The 20,369-nt window shown below is 36.0% G+C and overlaps 5 protein-coding genes across 5 annotated transcripts; 3 read left to right on the top strand and 2 right to left on the bottom strand.

Moving 5' to 3' along the window:
- Nucleotides 1-462: 462 nt before the first annotated feature.
- Nucleotides 463-1,537, bottom strand: PHYBLDRAFT_138631 (Homeodomain-like DNA binding domain-containing transcription factor; the record flags this gene model as incomplete). Its single annotated transcript, XM_018430036.1, has 3 exons — nt 463-524; nt 694-961; nt 1,052-1,537. 3 exons carry the CDS (start codon nt 1,535-1,537, stop codon nt 463-465), a joined length of 816 nt encoding a protein of 271 aa, XP_018299126.1.
- Nucleotides 1,538-1,615: 78 nt separating this feature from the next.
- Nucleotides 1,616-2,509, top strand: PHYBLDRAFT_178860 (hypothetical protein). The gene is made up of 3 exons (XM_018438052.1): nt 1,616-1,737; nt 1,808-1,859; nt 1,927-2,509. Exon 3 carries the CDS (start codon nt 2,118-2,120, stop codon nt 2,475-2,477), a length of 360 nt encoding a protein of 119 aa, XP_018299125.1. The 5' UTR covers nt 1,616-1,737; nt 1,808-1,859; nt 1,927-2,117; the 3' UTR covers nt 2,478-2,509.
- A 3,563-nt stretch (nt 2,510-6,072) lies between these two features.
- On the bottom strand, nt 6,073-6,741 carry PHYBLDRAFT_138626 (hypothetical protein; the record flags this gene model as incomplete). Its single annotated transcript, XM_018430035.1, has 4 exons — nt 6,073-6,177; nt 6,266-6,360; nt 6,420-6,498; nt 6,676-6,741. The coding sequence occupies 4 exons, from the start codon at nt 6,739-6,741 to the stop codon at nt 6,073-6,075; spliced, it is 345 nt and encodes a 114-aa protein (XP_018299124.1).
- A 3,350-nt stretch (nt 6,742-10,091) lies between these two features.
- PHYBLDRAFT_178857 (hypothetical protein) lies at nt 10,092-11,721 on the top strand. Its single transcript, XM_018438051.1, has 3 exons — nt 10,092-10,402; nt 10,535-10,741; nt 10,833-11,721. The coding sequence occupies exons 1-3, from the start codon at nt 10,127-10,129 to the stop codon at nt 11,409-11,411; spliced, it is 1,062 nt and encodes a 353-aa protein (XP_018299123.1). The 5' UTR covers nt 10,092-10,126; the 3' UTR covers nt 11,412-11,721.
- A 1,072-nt stretch (nt 11,722-12,793) lies between these two features.
- Nucleotides 12,794-16,510, top strand: PHYBLDRAFT_62133 (hypothetical protein; the record flags this gene model as incomplete). Its single annotated transcript, XM_018440907.1, has 6 exons — nt 12,794-13,532; nt 13,660-13,739; nt 13,878-14,051; nt 14,247-15,707; nt 15,780-16,131; nt 16,341-16,510. 6 exons carry the CDS (start codon nt 12,794-12,796, stop codon nt 16,508-16,510), a joined length of 2,976 nt encoding a protein of 991 aa, XP_018299122.1.
- Nucleotides 16,511-20,369: the final 3,859 nt, after the last annotated feature.

Here is a 20,369-nt window from a genome sequence, read left to right as displayed (position 1 = left end):
ATATCACCATAATATGGGATACATCAGTGGATTATTATAAGCATAATTATAACTCATAAACACATTTACTTTCGATGTTAATACTTCATTGGGACTACACACATTTATATAATTAATTATACATTAATTATCCCAAGATCATGTTGCTCTGATTAAGGCTCAGATAGGATCGATTACCTGACCCCAGTCATATAATTTTCCCGATCCAAAATAATATAAATAGCAGTAGTAGTTCAATGTAGGAACCTGGTCAAACTTTGATACAAAATCCTTTCTCAATAAACAAAACCTACACAAGTTCTCACAAATCTTCGTTCCTAATCTCAAATCTTCAATTCTTCCTCTTAAAAACTTCTTCAACTTCAACCACCACAACAGAGTGCATAAAATACTCTCTCTTTTCATCATTCTGTCTGCATCAATATCCGTAGTCTTTTCATATAAAATAGCTTCATATTCTCGTCAATAAACATCATCTTTCACAAGCTCAACTCTTCTGCCTCTTACTTCTTCTACTCCGTTTCCTAAAACGGATATTATCACATCTTAAAGACCGCTGTTCATTACACTTTTTTTTTCCAAATTTGGCAGGTTGTTTCAAATAATCATAGATTTTTTTCTACAGTGAATTATACGGTTGCGGAGTTATAATGTCTGCCATTTACTACAGTGTGAGACTACATTTAATCAGACCTTGGGCAGAAATTGAACCTAAAATGGTTGTTGTTTTTGCTCGTGTTTTGGGAACTGTGACCACTGCAGGAGAGCCTTTCTTTGACCATGCCATACTACATTTCAAATTAATATGAAATGCAGATTCATCAAGGAAGACGCAGTTGGTCATAAAATCTGTGTCTGTTTTTTCCCATTTATGAATCCAATCCAGGCGTTCTTGGATCTTTTCCTTGCTGTTCCAATCTACAGGTTGAAAACGAGCTTTTTTGAGAGACAAGATGCAGTGCTTTTTTACAAAATCAAACAAGATACTTTTGAATACTTTTAATTCTGTGAGTACTTGTTATAAGTGCTTCATCAGATCGCCCAAGATGACTGGAGGGCTCGCATCAATATACTCAAGAATAACTTTTTTGTGCTCCTTATTGAGAATGCGTGGACGACCAGTTTGTCTTCTTTTCTTAAAGATATTATCAGAATCCCTCTCGTACTGTTCAGCCCATTTTTGTGCTGTACGAACGTGAATCCCAAGCTGTTTTGCAGCAGCAGCCGCGCTCAGACATTTCTCAAACAACAGCTTAAAGAACCTCACTTTATCCTGATCAGAATAGCGTGTATAATTTCGCTTCATAGATGTTTCGCCCATAACAAGATCACTGCCAGGCTTTACCTCCTTTTCCACTTGCATTGCCTCTACCGTTTTATCGTTCTCCAGAGGTAGTTGAGCTAAGTATTGTGTATGAGAGCTCAATGTTTCAAGACGAAACTGCTCCTCATCAACAATATAATCCATTGGTTCAGCCCTGCCATACTCGTTGACAACAGAATCTTTCCCATTTTCATACAAGAATTGAGTGTTCATTATGATGCAGTTTTAGTGTAATTGTGGAAGAGAAATAAAAGGAAGAGGGGCACTTGGTGTTCACTTTTATATCCAATGATGCCAAGGCTAAATATTCTTAGCAACAGGACATCCTATTTGTCAGCAAATACGAATTTACATTTCGTACAACATGAATTGTGTGTCTTGCCTAACACAATTGTTGTTGACTCCACTCCAACGTTAGATGTGGTTATAGGCTCTCTGAGCCACGCTTTATTTTTTAGAATATTTATAAATGATTAATTATAGTGTATACCCCTTTTCCTCATATCTTTCCAAGCCGCGCATTGTGGATATGAACGTAAATGATATCACAGACAAACAAATCCGTTAATTTCTCAAACGCACCTGTGCTCTCGACATCACAGACCATGCAAGACTGCACCACTAGATATGAATTGCCTGAAGAAATCCTACACAACATGGAAGAGTCTTCCAAAAGTTCTGTTAGGAACAATCTCCAGAAGTTCCAAAAAGACACCCTGCAGTATGACAGAGGCGACTAGACAAACCAGGCGCACTCAACAGGATATTGCAAAACGAAGTCAAGAGGTTCCAAATGGACGCTCTTACCATCATACAGAACAAATACAAAGACGCAGACAAGCTTCGCACCGTTGCCCACACAAGCACAGAAATTTATGAAGAACTGCAGTTCCTCATTGACAGAGGAGGGGCAGATGATAACAAAGACGTTTTACAAACGATCCTTGAGAAAACCAGACGATTGGCAGTCTACTGGTTTGCCAGTGGAAAAGCCATGGACGGAGAGGCAAAAGAACTCACCACAAAAGCACTTAAACTCCCTACTAGTGTCAAGTTTCTCGAAGATGAAATTGAGAAGGACAAAGACATGGTCTTCACTCCCAAAGTTGTTGCTAGCATCCAACAGGCACGATACGAAGAAAGCATGCTCTGAAGTGCGGTTGCCCTAAAACGAGGACGATTTTCTCGTGGGTGGAAGAGAGGAAGAGATAACAGCCGGAGAGGAGGAGGCTTCCAAAGCAGAGGAAAACCTGCCTATGGACAAAAGTCTTTTTTTGGCCGACCAAAGAACAATTACCATCCACCGCCAAACAACACCCAGAACACTTCCTCTCACCAGTCTCCACCACAATAAACAAACCGAGTACCCCTTCGGTTTCCAGACAAGCTGTATTTGCCAACACCATTGTACAACCTTCCCACGAACACTTATCACAGCAAGACTATGTAATTCCATTAGACGGCATACCTCCAGGCGGTCGTCTCACCACTTTTCTGAACCAATGAAAATTAACAACATCTCACCAATGGCCCATCTCAGTAATACAACATGGATACCAGATGCAATGGAATTCAACACCAATGCCTTGGCATACAGACCCATACAATAAATGAAAGAAGAAAGTTTAAACTCAACTAAATAGAACATCTTTAATGCAAAGTTGTTGTGCTTTTTTTAAAAACTCTTCTCATTCAAATCTCACAATGTCTCAGCAAATCAATAAAAGTATTCCTAAGAAACGAAAAGAGCTTTCAGACTATGAAAAAGGACTTATTATCGGTGGTGCTCTCCATAATATTTCATTGACTGCCATTTCGGAGAAGACAGGCATACCCATGACAACTGTACATAGCACAGTTCAAAGATGGAAACAGAATGGCACGCCATTAACAGAAAAACGCCAAGGACGTCCATCAATTTTGGGTGAGAGAGATTTACGCCAGCTTAAAAACGAAATGAAGAAAGATCGTAATGCCACACTTGGAGAACTCACAAACGCCATGAGACTCATGATTGGCAAGTACATTTGCAAGAATACCATCCGCAAAGCTATTCGTAAGATCATAATGTCTTCTTGCCATCTTGTGTTTAAGCCAAGGCTATCCAGAACACATAAAAAGAAACAATTGTTGTTTGCTAAACGTTGCAAAGAAACCAATCAAAGATGGGATCGTGTGATTTGGAGCGATGAGTCTCGCTTTATGGTTTTCCCAAAGGATGGAAACCTTAGAATTTGGCGCTTTCCTCTGGAGAAGTTCAAGTCTGGTTGTATCATGCCTAGAGTACAGTTTGGAGGTGGTTCGGTGATGGTTTGGGGCTGTGTGTGGGCAGGAGGAGTAGGCCCACTAAAAACGATTATTAACAGCCTTGACCAATTTGGCTATATAAACCTTTTGGAAAGAAAGTTGCTCCCATTTTATGGTCGCCTAAGTGAAAGACATGACGGGGAGTTTATTTACCAAGAAGACAATGCTCCTTGTCATAAGTCAAAACTTGTTGAGAACTGGAAAAAGACCCATAATGTACCAATAATGGAATGGCCGCCGAATAGCCCAGATCTCAATCCTATTGAGAACCTATGGGCTCATTTGGGTCGGATGGTAAGGGCAAGAGTACCAGCTCCAAGAACTATTAAGGAGCTAGACAAGGTTATCCATGAAGAATGGAAGAAAATACCGGTTGCAGTATGCAAGGCCTACTGCATGTCTATGCCAACTCGCATAGCCCGTATGAAGAAAGCCCGTGGTGATGTTACTAAATATTAAACTTTCAATAAAAATTATTTTTCTTAATATTTAAAGGTTATATATTCTTATTCCAATGATTTTGAAAGTGGTTTCTTAAGTAAAAGTAGACAAACAATGAAGAGAGAGTTAAGGATGTTATTTTTTCACTTTGGCGGAAGCTAAAATTTTCTTTCATTTAATTGATGAGACTGTACATGACAAATACAGTCACAATCAAAAACGTTTCGAGTTCTGAGCCCAAAAAATGCATGAGAGAAATCATGGCATGTATTCAACATGCAACTGCTCCTCAGTAATAAAAGCTAAAGCATTCAAACTTCAAATAAAAGATTATATATATGTTTATTATTGAAATATAAAAAAAAAGATCAATATTTCGTACGACCTCCTTTGGTCTCAATTACAGCCTGGCATCGATGCTGTATGCTTCCAGCCAAAGTTGATGAAAGTTCGAGACCTATCCTTCGCCACTCTCGTTGCATTACAACCTTCAGATCTTCAACGTTGTTAATACTGGCCCTCTCGTCGCTCATGCGCCTCTCAAGAGCCCACCAGAGACGCTCGATGGGATTGAGATCCGGGCTTTGAGCGGGCCAGTAGTCAAAACCTCGGATCTCAAGGCTATCTTTCCACCACCTCGAGTACGACCCAGTATGACAGCTGGCATTGTCCTCTTGGAACACGAAGCTCCTGTTCTGTTCCCGTGAAAGATTTTGGAACCAAGGGAGGAAGTTCTGAGCCAACGTATTTACATATTGGTCTTGGTTTACGTTACCATCTAGGAACACCAAAGGGCCAAAACCACCGGCCCAGAAACAGTTCCAGATCATCACACTACCCTTCCCTCACTTGGTTCCTTCGATGATATTTTCTTTCTTGAAGCTTTCACCGACTTTCCTGATTGCTCTAGCTCCTCCATAATTACCCTCAACTGTGAACCGTGATTCATCTGACCACACTACACCTCTCCACTGGTCATCTGTCCAATTCACATGCTCATGGGCCCATTCCAGCCTTCTTTTCTTGTGGCTTTCGGTTAAAGCTGGCTTGTGAGCTGCGATATATGATCCATAGCCCAAATGCTTCAGACAACTGATTATTGTCTTTCCGCAGACAAATACCTCCATATTCTTTAAGGAAGCCCTTAGCCTAGAAAATGAGGCAAAGTGGTTCTTACAAACTATTTGGACAATGTGTCTTTCTGTTCTCTCGTCAATCTTTCTAGGTCGTCCGGACCCTTTTCTTGGCTCGGGAAATCCTGTCTTATCCACTGTCTTAATGATGTACTTCAGTTGACAGACTCATGCCAACCACCAATGAAATCTGAGTCGCCCATAATTTGCTAAATGCTTGTATATAATGCATCCGTATTTATAGGGATCAGCCTTTTCATATGATACGTGGATGTTTTCTGATGAATTTGTGTCTTGCATGTTGGATTCGATTAATAATATTGGGAGAAAACAATGTTTTTATTTTTATTTTTTCGATTTTTTTTAGGCATTTTTTGCGGGGGTCGAAACGTTTTTGATTGTGAGTGTATATTTTATATATATTTTATATTATTTCTGATCATGGATGTCGAGGTTGCGGTGAGATTTACTGCTTCTTGAGTTTAATTTCTTCACCTCAGCATCAGTGTCCTTGGTATACACAAACTTTCTGTAAGCCTAGATATATATTCACGCTTTCTTGTATGACCTTCTTATCAATGTTGGAGGACTAGAAGTAAGATATGTATCATATAGAAAGTACGAGAGATTTTTCGCGAGCAGGGATTGTTTGGTTTATCTCCATTGCAACCCACTCTCCAATTTTTTTTGGAATGAGGGTTTTTTTGGGGCTAAGGTCCATCCCCAGCTCACAGTTTTGTATGATTATTTGAACTTTAACAAGTTGACTATTCTCTACTGTAGTCTGCTTTCCGTTTTCTCCCAATTGTTTCCGAGACCATGTCATAAAATAATCGAAATATTATACGTCCATCTCTCGAAAAACTGCTATCCTTGAGTCCATATTTTTAATTGTTTGAGACGACCTTTGGTTTCAGCACCATGAAGATGACAATATAAGGCATCCGGGGTGTGTGAATTGCTGTTATTGCTCTGGTCAAAGAAGAAACACTCTCTGTGCATCCCTTATGGAGAATTTCAAAGAAATGGGTTATTTGTTTCTTCAGCCGTCCACGCATACCTTAATTTGTCCACTAACCGTCATCTGCAGTCCCAACATTGAAAAATGGCGCGCCAAAGCCATCCATCGATCCGCATAGTGCCACAGCAATCCCACTGAAAATCTCAAATCGTCAGGACTCTCCCCTGACATTTATTACGGATGTGGCCTTGACCTTCCTCAAGCCACATGCCCACATTTCCATCATGCGCATATAAGGTGGAATTGGAGTGTGTTACCATCGCCAGCTTGGACTGATCCACCATAAGACAATGATACACCTCAAAATATTCACTTTTGGCTGTAAATTCACATATATTGCTCATATGTCATCGTTCTTGTTGCCCGTGCATGACGGTATTATACAACACTGGGACTCTCGTGTCCATCGAAATAAACAGCCTGATCATTATTCTTTTCGGGGGGCGTACCTCCCCAAGCTCTCCATGTACTTGCTTATAGTACCAGTAACTACGTTTCCTTTTATGTCTAGGCATGAGGGAAAAAGGATTTAATACGAATATTTCTTGAGCTCAACAATGGTTCGACTTTCATGCTTTTAAGCACGAAGCAAAACTAATATTTTTCTTTTATTCTGCAAGTTTTCTTTGTCTATAATCGAGGGGCGCATGGAATTTTCTTCCATATTAGTGTTTATATTTATTTTTCAAAACAAAATATACTTCTTGGTACTTTAAAGGAGAGTTACACATAAATTTTGGTAGTCTTTATGATGCTTTAATCATTTTTTTAGTCGTTTAAGTTGTGTTTGAATACTCCTTTATAAAACAAGACACTTGCTGTGTTTGAAGAAGGAGGATTGGACTAGCTCGTTGCTTGAACTCAACGAAAACCTTTGTTTATTTTATAAAGTAGCTCATAGGAAATCCTAATTTTTTCTTAAATATGTTATTTATCTGATCGGTCGTTGGCTTAGGTACATCCAGAGACTCGGCTACAGCCAAGGCTTGTAGAACAGGAACCGAGAATCCAAAATCAGCGAATGTTTTGATTCTTTTGGTTTTTTGATTTTTGCTTGCTTTCAAGTTCATATTTTGCTTTCTCTCTCTCTCTTTCTTTTTCTTAAAAATAAAATAAAACTATTACTTTAGTTTTTTTTTGGCGTTTGATTGAGGTTGCATAGCTTTCTTCTGTATATTTCTCGTAAATTATTTCCCGTATCAGGGTATCCAAAACCAAAAAAAAAAAAAAAAAAAAGTTGATTATTATAAAAGTCAACCAATCATATCCGTATCCAAATAAAGAAGTTCCCAAGCTATTCTTCTGGAAGTTAATTTTCTGCAGTTGTATTCTTAGGTATCACTAAGTGATGTTTGTATTTGGAACATATATATATTCTATCATTTCTTATACAAGTTTATAGCCAATTTTAACGTAAGAATTCTGCAACCTATTTCATTTTATATAATTTGTGGTTATTGAATTTGACACAAAATTGAAACAAAATTGATATATCCTAGCTATAGGTATATGGGGTTTTTTTATATATATAAACAATGACAAGTGGAATGCACAGATCTATATTATTTTGTTAATCGATTAACAAACAAACAAAACATATATATATATATATATAATTTGCTATTGAAATACAGAAATTCCTAAAAATGCTAAATGTTGAATTCTGCCTACAAAGGAAACGATGATGTCAATGTATCGATTATTTGTTAGTGAAATAAATAAATAAATAAATAATGAAAATGGTTTAGACGATTAATGATATGTAATTGCTGTAGTAGTGAAATAATAGATAGCCTTTTAGTTTGGTAGACGAAACATATATACTTACTTACTTTAGAATAATGACTTTATTATATTCCATTCCATTAGATTAGATTAGATTAATATCAGTAATATATTTTGGGGATAAAAAATATAACAATTAAGAATAAGAAGAAGATCTGGGTCTTGATAGTCAAAAGAGAGATAGGGATATTCACAATATGTGTTATCAATTGCGCCTATAGTTAATTTGTAGCCATTAAAAACATTGAAAAAGAAGGAACTGATTCTATAAAGAATACGTATATTCAAATAACAGCAATATATACTTCTTTAATCATGTCTAAATGTATATGATATAAATACTAATATATGTATGGCTAACTGTTATTGCTATTAAATTAAATATGGTAAATTTAAAGTAGGCTGCGTGGAATATTTGTACCTGATTTTTTTGATTAGAGATTTATTAATGGTAGAAATTGTATACGTATATATGCGCGTGGAATATCAATACACACAGGTACGTACGTATATGTATACATGTACCAACATGCGTATGTGTGTGTGTGTGTGTGTGCACGCGCGCGTACTCGTGTATATGTATTATAATTTTTTTATACTAATAATTTTTTATTTATATATATATATATATATATACAATTTAATCGAATTAATCGAATCAACTTCTTTATCGATTTGGAAAAGAAATGTATTGGCACCTTGCACGTGTAAAATGACAATATTAAAAAAAAAATTTCAAGAACAATAAATGATATGCTACTGAATCTTTATAAAGATGAAATATATATATATATATTAATTCAAAATCAAAGCTATAAATATACATACGTACATACATACATACATACAAGCATATAATACAATATAATATACCGTTACTATGAAAGGTCTTTAAGATAGACGTATGAGTAAATGAGAAGAGGTTAGAGATAGATAGAGAGCGATGGAGACGATCTGACCAATAGAAAGCAATAAAATAGACCATAACAACCGGGAACCGATTCTCTACGTCATATCAGATTTGGCGTGTAATCGATATGAAGTGTGTATATTTTGTAATGTTTTACAATATGCATACAAATATGAACCCTTTCTTTTCCATTTGACATTTTGTGGATCCGACTAATGAACCCTATCTACCTCTCCTGCTATTAATCACACTCTACCCTCTTCATGCTACACGCAGCAGTTGAACTCTACACTACTCTATCTATATGCAGCCCACCCAAACTCTCTGTTTTTTTTTACATATGCTTCATTTGATCTATTTCCACCCTTTTATCCATATTAGGAAATGATCTGAGCTTATCATCGATAAAACGGATTTACAGTATAGTACTATACAATCTACAATCTACGCTATACATTATACACTATTACAAGTGTAATATATAATATTTTATAATATAATAAAATATAATAATTACATTACATTACGCACTTTTGCCTTCTATTCATCGATTGTGATATATTGTTTTATACACTTCTTTAAATTTTTTTTGTTCAGTAGCATTACTACTATATTGCTTAAATACTAAGCCGGAGTTTCTGGTTAATATTATTATTTTACACTACCAGCCATTATCACCAATGTTGCTACAGCTACTGCTATTACTGCTATTACTACCTATACAAATACAAACAATAAACAATAAATGACTTGTATTTATCGATGATGCATATCATTGAACGGAGTCACTTCTTTAACCTAATTTTTTTTTGATTTTTTTTGGTTGATTTCATGTCATTTCATTTAAGAGTCAGACAGGGGGGGGGGGGGGGTAGCTCAATTACGTAGTGTAATCGCAAACAAGACAGGCTTGAACACACCCAGTCAAATAATAATAATTAAAAAAAAATATAACACAGCAACAGAGGATATCAAACACTATACCTTTGAACGGCGTCTAAATGAAACGTAATGGTAAGATATCACTTAAAACCAGCCTTGCCATATCTGGGATTCATCGTAACCACTTCTAAATGCCCTTGTAAAAAAAAATTAAAAAAATTAAAAAAAAATGGTTAAGCATATAAAGTCCATTAAATTTTTCTTTGCTTTACAATTGAAATATTTTAACTCTATTCTTATTGTTAATATCAATATTTTACATCATGTCTGAATATCAACAACAGCAAGGCCAGTACGCTTCTACTCCTGTCATCCAGGAGCCAGTCAACCCTGCCGAATCCGGAGACAACTACGACTTGGCAATGCAGTTCGCCAACCGTCTCAACACCGGCTCAGACAGCCCTCGCGGTCAGCAAGACTCTGCCTCCGTTCGTAAGGACTGGGCTCTCTTGCGTGATCCCGTTCTCCACAGCGAGCGTCTTGATTCGATCCGCTCCAAGAAGGGTTATATTATTGATATGGATGGTGTTATCTACCACGTAAGTTTTATTATATAGATATCCCTGTCATTTCATTTTATAATTTTGGAGATAAAGAGTTAAAGGTGTTTTAGAGCAGTAATACCCAAATCCTAAATCACAGATCATTAACAATCCATATTTAATTTATAGGGAACTAAATTGCTTCCTGGTGCCAAGGAATTGGTTGAGTTCTTGATGAAGAACAACAAGAAGTTCCTCTTCTTGACCAACAACTCTGCCCCCACTCCCCGTGAGTTGCAGCAGAAGCTCAGCCGTCTAGGTATTGAGGTTTCAGAGGATCACTTTTTCACTGCTGGTCAGGCAACTGCCCTCTTCCTCAAGTCCCAGATGCCCGAGGTAAGAAGCCTAAATTATAAGCACAATATTATATATATACAAAAGTCAAGGTTTAAGATCATTAACATTCTTATCAAATAAATTACAATAGGGTGGAACCGTCTACGTTATTGGTGAGCCCGGTCTTTCTTATGCTCTCTACGACATGGGTTTCTTCATGAACGACCACAACCCCGACTACGTTGTCTTGGGTGAAGGTCCTTCGTACGATTACGGCAAGCTCACCAAGGCCATCCAGTTGGTCGAAATGGGCGCCAAGTTGATCGCCACCAACCTCGATCTCGAGAACCTTGATTCCCAGGGTAAGAAGCTCCCATCCTGCGGTGCCTTTGCTGCCAGCGTTGAGCTTGTCACCAAGACCAAGGCATTCTTCTGCGGTAAGCCTTCCGCCTTGATCATGCGTTATGCACAGCGCGTGCTCGGTTTGAGCCGTCTGGAGACCTGTATCATTGGTGATCGTATGGACACCGACATCATTGCTGGTATCACCTCTGAAATCGATGCTGTCCTCGTACTCTCGGGTGTCACTGCTATGGAAGATCTTCCCTCTTTCGCCTACCGTCCTTTCCTCATCCTCGGCGGTGTCTATGAGATCCCTGATGATGATGACAAGCATCTTGTCACTGACAGCCAGCACGAAGAGGCTACCCGTCGCGCTTCTTACCTTTAAAGATCTATATACATAACAAACAAACGATACTAGAAAGGACAAGAACATAATAATCCCTTATACTCCTTTTCTTTCTGTCTTTATATGGCAAAAGAAGAAATAAGAGCAACACAGTAAATAGTCATCAAATTATCTTACTCTTCATTTCTTTCTTTAAACCAAAACCCACTATCTATCCCTATCACACCATCCCTACCACCATCACTATTATCCATGTCTTAAAATCACCGTTTTGTACAGAATAAAAAAAAAATTTAAAAAATAAAACAAAATAATAAATTGTGACTAGATAAGATCTTTGCATAATCGGAATTATATATACACAATATTCGTATATCAAAATAACCATCTGAAGCATACATTTAAACTCTGACCCAAAACAATTAAATAGCCAAAACACACACTATCAAAATAAGCCATATGTGGTGGCTATCCAATAATATTAACAATAACAATACTGTATTTTACATATATATATATATATACTAGGAGCTTCTTCATTGATTTAGCCATGAAATTATGCAAAACATTATATTAGTTATTGTCCTTCTAGTCCCTATAATCAATATCTTATATACTTTACCAGCAAAGAAAAAGAAGAGACATTATGTCAGATACCAAAAGAAATCCAAGTGTAGTCAAGCTCCCCTTGTTTGAATAATATCCATGAGCTTATCATTGAAAGAAATAGTATCAGTTTAAAAGCAATGTAGCGATTCTATTTGCACTTTCCTTTAAAACAGTTAGGGCATACCACGCACAAAAAAGAAATCGTAGCAGGAGGTACGAATGGACAAGCAACTTCTTTTAACACAGATTGTTTTAATTTTATATCTATAAAATATTTATTAAATATCTGTATTGTTTCTTTCTCTCTTCATGAACAATAAATTCAAAGACCAAATATTTAAGAGTTTGTTCAATAGTTGGTTGAGAAAAACCATATAGTTCTAACACCAAGTCTTACTATTTGGTCATGGATAATGCAAATAAACTACATCATATCTCAAGCATAATTTTGAAGGCTTGGGAGTGAAACACGCGGTTTCTCACTTTGGAACAGAAATGTATTGATATAGAGAAAATATTTGTGTTCATTCATAGCTAGTCTGCTATACAAATATTCTGTATATCTACTATATAATTTACATTATATTTAGTGTCTAGTATTTTTACATAAGAAATTCAGACCATGAATATTTTGTACTTTTTTCAATACTTTTTTTTTTATTATTATATATATATATATATATGTCATATAAAAAATAAAATAAAAACAAAAATTGCATTTTAATTAATATTTTAATCAATTAATTATTTTTAATTTATTTATTTATTTTTATTTAAGCACAAAAAAAAAAGAAATAAGAAGAGAGTAGATCATGACTCCTACAATCAAGCCATGGAGTAACAACATCTTCCAACTCAATGACTTTAAGAAACGCCCTCTTCCCGTCGGTAGGATTGACTATGAAGCTGCCAAAAGAAATCTAGATGAATCATGTAAAAAACGGTCAATTTCAACAAAGCCAGGTACTCTGCATCGCATGTCTGGGTCATTGAACCCATTCTCCTCTGATACAACACCCCACGAACTACTCAATGTCATCACTCTCAAGCCAGCAAAGAGTTTGGCCTTGTTTGGATCTCACACAATATTTCATGAACCAATAGTACCAATCCAATTAGACATTGAGCAGCTCATTAAACGACGGAAACTTCACCACAGCCCACCACAACCATCACCACAACCTACTACAACTATTACTACGACTACAACTACTACAACTATAACTACAACTACTCATGCACTTTCTTTTCTTAAACATACTCCTCCTGCTCCTCCTGCTGCTGCTCCTAACCAGACTCTTGAAATACCAGAAAAAAACACTGGATTTGAATTTGCCCAAACAAACTCTTTAAAAAGTCCTTTGGATCTTAATCGTGAACCAAACTCTGCCAACACTACGCGCTTTACACCAGAAATATTACCAACACGAACATTTCAAAACACTAATAACACAAATACCACCAGCAACAACAGAGTTAGTACCACACCAGAATCCACAAAGGTTCCGTCTAGTCCATTTCCAGCGCAATGGATACCACTTTATCCTCCTTGTAAATCTTTTCTTTTCTTGATCGTGTTGACACTATTGGATTATTATCATTATTATTTCACTAACAAATAACAATATACATAACCATGTATTTGTGTTTACTTTTATATTCGATTATAAATTGTTAGTGATCGAAGGACCTGCATCAATTGATGCTGAAAAGATTCTGTTTATAAAGAAGTTTTTAGAAGCAACTACTTATCTTGCGGTAATGATTTATAACCAGAATCAAATCTCTTCAACATTTGACTTGATTTTATTTTATTTTATTTTGTCTAAAGACAATAACAACAACTATTAACCTTCCTTTTTCTACTTCTTCTTAATTACAACTAAAAAAAAATAGGGTCTCCACATTGCTATTTTAACCAACTCGCCACTGGTTGAAAATACCCTAATCTCTCAACTTCCAGATTACAAATTTAGATACTCAAGACTTAGTGATATATTGAATGATGAAACCGAAAAAGGCCAAGGTGTTATGGTCCACAATCGACCAGCGAATAAAGAAACCGGAAATGTAAAGATCAAAATAAGAAGAAGAAAAATGAGAAAAATGAGAAAGAAAGAAGACGAGAAACTAATAACCTATTTTTCTTTTCTTTTCTTTTTTTTTTTAAAAAAAAACACATTACAATTTTAATTTTAATGTGTCCAATTCCTATCTACATCTAAATCTGCACGAACGAACAAAAAATACTATAAACTTATGCAGAAAAAACTGGAAATGAAGGCCGACATCGTATTAATGTGGGATGGTCTTCGTCTCACTTACCCTGTAGTATTCAGCAAGCTTCACGGCAAATCGAAACCCAAGCCATCTGTACTCAAGCTGGTTGCCCTTGGAACAGAAAAGGAGCTCAGAGAAAGAGAAGAGGACCGTGCACGGTGGAAAACGGTACCAGATTATTTTCAGACCTTAGAAAACGGGAAACGGCCAATCTCCTGTTCAATCACCCAGGCGTCTGTTGGTCGACTGGTCCGACAGATAATCAAGTGGATCAAACAAGGCCAGAAAGGTGATTTTGTGGTCCGGTTCTCGGATATGTTTCCTACACTTCAAGAGATACCGCTTAATAAGAACGATCACTCGCGCAACCAAACAAAGATTTGTTTGCCAAATGGCCAGACAGTTACCAACTTTGGGAATATATCGGGCGGATTAAGACATATTACTACGCCAAACAATGTGCCACCAACTATACATGCTGAGCGTACTGAGTGTACTGAGCGTACTGAGCGTACTGAGCAAGCTAACCACATCAAGCCTACTGAACGCACCGGCAATATTGAGAATATTGAGCAGTCAGACAAGGCTGGTTCTACTTTACCTGATAAACAAACAAACGGAGTTACTCCAGGGATGGAAGGCCTTACCAATCATACAAATAAGGATGTTGGTTCGAATCTTCCTACAGGACCTCTACCTGCGCCACATGTACAGCCTATGCCACAGCCTAGGGAATCCTCGGCACCTTTGGCAACAACATCCCCTCGAACACAATCCCAATCTCCACAAATACAACCTGCGCAACCTGCGCAACCAGAACTTCATGTACTTCCCACGCCATCGCACAAACCTACATCCACAAAAATCACAGCACAAACAGCACATACAGAACAGGCGGAGCAAACGGAACAGACGCCACAAAAAGCACAGGAAGTAGAGGCGCCACAGGAAGTACAAGTACCACATGAAGCACAAGTACCACAAGCACTACAAGGACCACAGGAAGCACAGGCAGAACAGACAGAACAGGCAGAACAGGCAGAACAGGCAGAACAGGCAGAACAGGCAGAAAATGCAGTAGAGGCAGTAGAGGCGGCTGTGTCTGGGGTATCTGGGAGAGCGATCCACGGACATTTTGTAGAACCATGTGCTGGAACATATGGGCTAGAGAGTGATCAATTAAGCGATACCGAGGCTGACTCGGACATGATAATTAGCGAAGCATCTTCTCGTGAATCAAGTGTATACTCTATGTCCCATAATTCTCGGGATCGTGCATTACAAATATCCCAAGAAATAGTTTGTAATAATCCAGAAAAAAAACATGCGAATAGTACTGCAACTACCCAAACTACTGCTAGTGCAAGTGCTGGTGGTGAAACGATTACTGATCAGCACACACACAATCCAGAGTTTTCCACTGTTGTACTCAAGCAGATCCAAAAGGTTTCTTTCTCTTTTTTTTGGGGGTTTTTTTTTTAATATTAGAAAACTAAACTAAAGATGGATACTTTGTAGTGCTTTGAATATCCTAGCTTTTCATTTTATGGAAATTCTTTGACACGAAAACATGCTCACAACAACATCAGCAACAATGTCAGTGATAATCCTAATAATCACAATAATCTTCATCATAACATCCTTCAACAACAACACCAGCAGCATCATCCTCATCCTCATCACCAAAATGATTATTCAAATCAAAATGATGTTTACCGAGCAGCTGTTACGAGAACTGGGATTAGTCATGGTAGTAGACGGACGACACCTGCATCTGATGATGAATCATCATACTATTCTGCTAGTGAGTCAGAGCCTTATCCAATTCCTATTTCAACTGTGGACGAAACATGTCAAGAGGAAGTCGCTGGTACACAAGAGTTAAAAGAGAAATACAAGAAGAAGAACAAAAGAAAAAAAAGAAAAAAGAAAAAAGGAATAGAGCTTCTTTAAGAGTAAAAGAATAATATACTCCCTCTCACGGTGGTGAAGAAACTATAACGATAATTATAATGCGAATAGTAATGATAATGCCAATGATAATGATAATAACTGCTGTCTGTTTTCTTTTGTATATAGATGATATCAATACTATGTTTCCTGGACTTGAGGCACTTCGACTGTCTTTTGAAGAAGAGCAACAAAAGGTTTTGGATCACATAAAGACAGTTTACGATGACCAAATGAAGGCTTTGAAAGACAAATATGAAGACAAGGCAAAGCATATCTTTTCAACTTGCATACCATAAAAAGAAAATAAAATAAAGGTAAAATATATATATGTATATGTATAAAATTACTCTACACAAATACCCTCTCTAAATACAGCCACATGCATCAGAAATATCATCATAATCATAATCATAATCATAATCATAATCAAGATAAGACAAGACTAGAAAAGAAGTTTCTGTAATTCACAAATCAATCAATAAATCAATAAATCAATCAATCAAATAGAAACTCTATTTATTTGTTTGTTTGTTGGTAGATTGATTATCTTGATTATTAGCACCATAATCGCCAAAATCGCCTTTTATCATCATCACTATGACTACCATTACTATCATCAAACAATACAATACAATATGCTATGATATATGTATTTGCACACATGTACTAGGGTTGTATCGTGTGCTTCTAGGGTACTTTATTTGGCTATTGCATTAATCTTACAAAGGCAGAATCAAAGGCAAAAGAAAAAAAAAACTTTTATTTTCTTGGTTGTGTAAGTCTCTTGTATTATTAACCTCACAATAAGTAAGTAAGAAGTCGCGGGTTGTGGGTTGTGGGTTGTGGTTAGTGGTTGTGTATGGCGTAATTTACTAGTGATATCTAGCCACATCTGAAGCTCATAATTTGCGTGTGCATGTATCTATATCTATTATTGACCCAAGAAGACAACAACAACAATAACCATTAACAAGATTAGATTCTGTATGTATGTACTTATTATACAAACACACATATAAATTTATGAAATTTGAATCGAATTAATTAAATATGTGCATGTGCATGTATATGTATATGTAATTCGGTTTTGCTCAAGATGTATCATATTAACTGTAGTACAGATTGTACACAAATATTTCTAGAGAGAGGAGACAATGGGTCTAATGTTAAATAGATAGTTTAAAGCCCTCTTTTCTTTTTAATTTCTATCTTTACAAGCTCCTTGAGCAAGGACTCGGGATTCTGTAAGCATGCATGCATACATACATACATACATACATACATACATACATACATACATACAATTATTTTGTACTTGTACTTTATACCTTGTGCTTCAAAGGAAGAATAAAGAATATGTTTTATATTTGTAGGGTACCCTGCCCAACGTTAATATATAAATCTTGTTGAGAATTCTCATCTGTACTCTTTTCTTTTTCTTTCTTTTTTTTTTACATATTAGTAATACCAATAGCAATACTAATGTCAATACGAATAATAACAATAATGCTAGTACTAGTGTTAATACTAAAAGCAATAATGCTTGAATATTGCATTTGATTGTAATAATTGCCTACGAATTGATATGCATATAAATATAAATGTAATTTACAGCTTAATAATAATAATAATAATAATAATAATACATTCTCGGGCTATTGATAGAAAATAGCCATATGTTTTGTTTTTGTGTATATATATATATATCTTTGCTCTCTTTTTATTTTATTTTTATTTATTGGCTCACAATTAAGCTTTAAGATTATTTATGTGTTTGTCTCATCAAAAACACAAAAACCGAATTTATAAATACCTATAATATTTATATATGTGCGAAAGATATATTCTATTTTATTCGAAATTGATTGAACAATCTTCTGTAACCAAAAGGTCCATTTTCAAACCAGATTATATTCGACGGCTTAGCTTCGTATATGTCTGCTAGAATACTATTCTACAATTAAATTCAAATAGCTTGGAATACATATATCAAAGGGCTTTCATATTCTAATTTGATTCGGTTTTTTTTAATACGAATTGTATTCTGCCTATTTTATTCTACCCTAATTGGTATCCCCATAACAAGTGTAATCGAATGACCTACAGATTACGATATAAGCATAAACGCATTTCACTAATATGGCTGCCATGTTTAAATATGCATATACATACATAACTACATACCTACAGATTGCTGTTTTAGTCTTTTGATCCTCAATTTCACCTGAGACAAATATGACCAGTAGCTTTAGCCTTGTATACTACTGCAACGAGGTATTTAACTTGTCCAAATATTATCTCGTAAATCTGTACTGCGATCAAATATATAACAAGACATGTTACCCTAGCCAAAAACACACACACACACACACACACAAAGTTAATTTATACAGAAAGTAGCGTACCCGAGTGCTTTTATATTAATCGAGAAACCCTTTAAATTTTCATTGATTCTATTGAAAGAGACATCATATAACTAGTAAAAACCCGCATTTGTATGTATGTGGTACTGGCCGCAACATTTGGTTTGTTAATGGGGCCACCAACAAGTATCCCGACAAAATAAAGTCTTTCTCCGATCTCAAGGACTGAAAAAGAACGAATTCAAGTTTGAAAAAGGCCCTGAGCATAATTTTAGATATGGTAAAGTGAAGCCAGCTGGCACGAGGTGGCAATCCTTTTACTGTATATCGTTCTGGCTGGAAAGACCGTCCTTTCTAAAGAAACGCTTAACAAACAGTTTTTGAATGGTGTTTTAGGAATACAGATTGTGGATCCGAACTCTGATGTTCTACGTTCTGCCGCCGTCTGCTATATATAAAAGAAATTTGTACACGATGCCACGACTTGCAGAAATCAAGATCTCGGACAGTCCTTACAGAGTTTATCGCATCTTGTCACAGATATCTTTGATCGGCTGTAGGTATGTGTTTACCGAGAACCCGCGGATTATCATTGATCCCAAAACTCATTTACTATTTTGATGAATGTGCTTCAATTTTTCTTTTTGCTTTTATTATTGTGATTAAAGAAACTGATATAAACTACGGGAAAAAGAGGGTGATTCAGAGGGCAATTTTGAAAAAAAATGCTTGATATTTAATTTTTTTTATCCATAGTAATAGTGGATCCATTATAATTTCTGAACAGTATAGCGCACATATAACCATGCTTTACGATGGTCCTTTTTAATTCAAAAAGGTCTTTATCTGTCGAACTCTTATCTTTACCTCTTTTTTTTTCCTTTTCTTCTATTGTCATTGAGAAAACCAGTGAGGAATCACTGTAGGATGCAATGTTTCCAGTATTCACTTATGAGTCGCTATTGGCTCAACAACAAGCTCATTCTGATCAAAAGATGATATATACTACATGAGATCAAGGCAACTACCTTTAAACAAAAATAAAATTATATTCAGAAGTAAAACAAACCGTTTGCATTATATATATATATACATATACTTTACGGGTGCCTGTAAATCTTGTCGTTATACAACATCACTTTCTAAAAATACGATTCCCATTTCTGAAAATGCAACATTGATTTTTATTGGCCAATAACATCTATCTTGATTGGCCGCAACATTGGTTGTTGGAAGCACTATACATTTGAGTGAGTGAGTGAGTGTGTGTGTCTGTAGCTCCTTATAATTTTTTTTTTGGGTTTTGTTTGCTTGTACACTTGAACACTTGTACATTTGAACATTTGAATACTTGTAGACAAGGTTCTAAATCGAGCAATTCTCATTCATTAACAGGTTACACTAACACACGGATACATAAGAAAAAGGAAAGAAGGGAAAAAAAGGAGGTACACAATTTCTGTACAAAATCACACTACCATATACCGATTGAATTGGCATAAATCTTTGAAAATATACTTTATACACCTATTCATACTACATAAATAAATATGTGCATGCAGTGTGTATATATGCATGAATCTACACACGCACACACATATATATATTCTTTTGCTAGAAAAAAAAGTGAGTCAATCGTAATCGTAATCATAATCTCGATTATAATTTTGATCATAATTGTAAGCGTAATTAGGATTAAAACTGTGATTGTAAGTGTATTTTATTTTATTTTATTGTGAATGTGAGTGTGAGTGTGAGTCAATTGTGTAATGATGGGAAGGGGAAGTGAATG

Source organism: Phycomyces blakesleeanus (genome assembly GCF_001638985.1).
Source record: "Phycomyces blakesleeanus NRRL 1555(-) unplaced genomic scaffold PHYBLscaffold_1, whole genome shotgun sequence".
In the NCBI taxonomy this organism is placed as follows: Eukaryota; Fungi; Mucoromycota; class Mucoromycetes; order Mucorales; family Phycomycetaceae; genus Phycomyces; species Phycomyces blakesleeanus.
The sequence above is the reverse complement of the archived record's forward strand: the minus strand, read 5'-3'. Positions and strand labels throughout refer to the sequence as shown.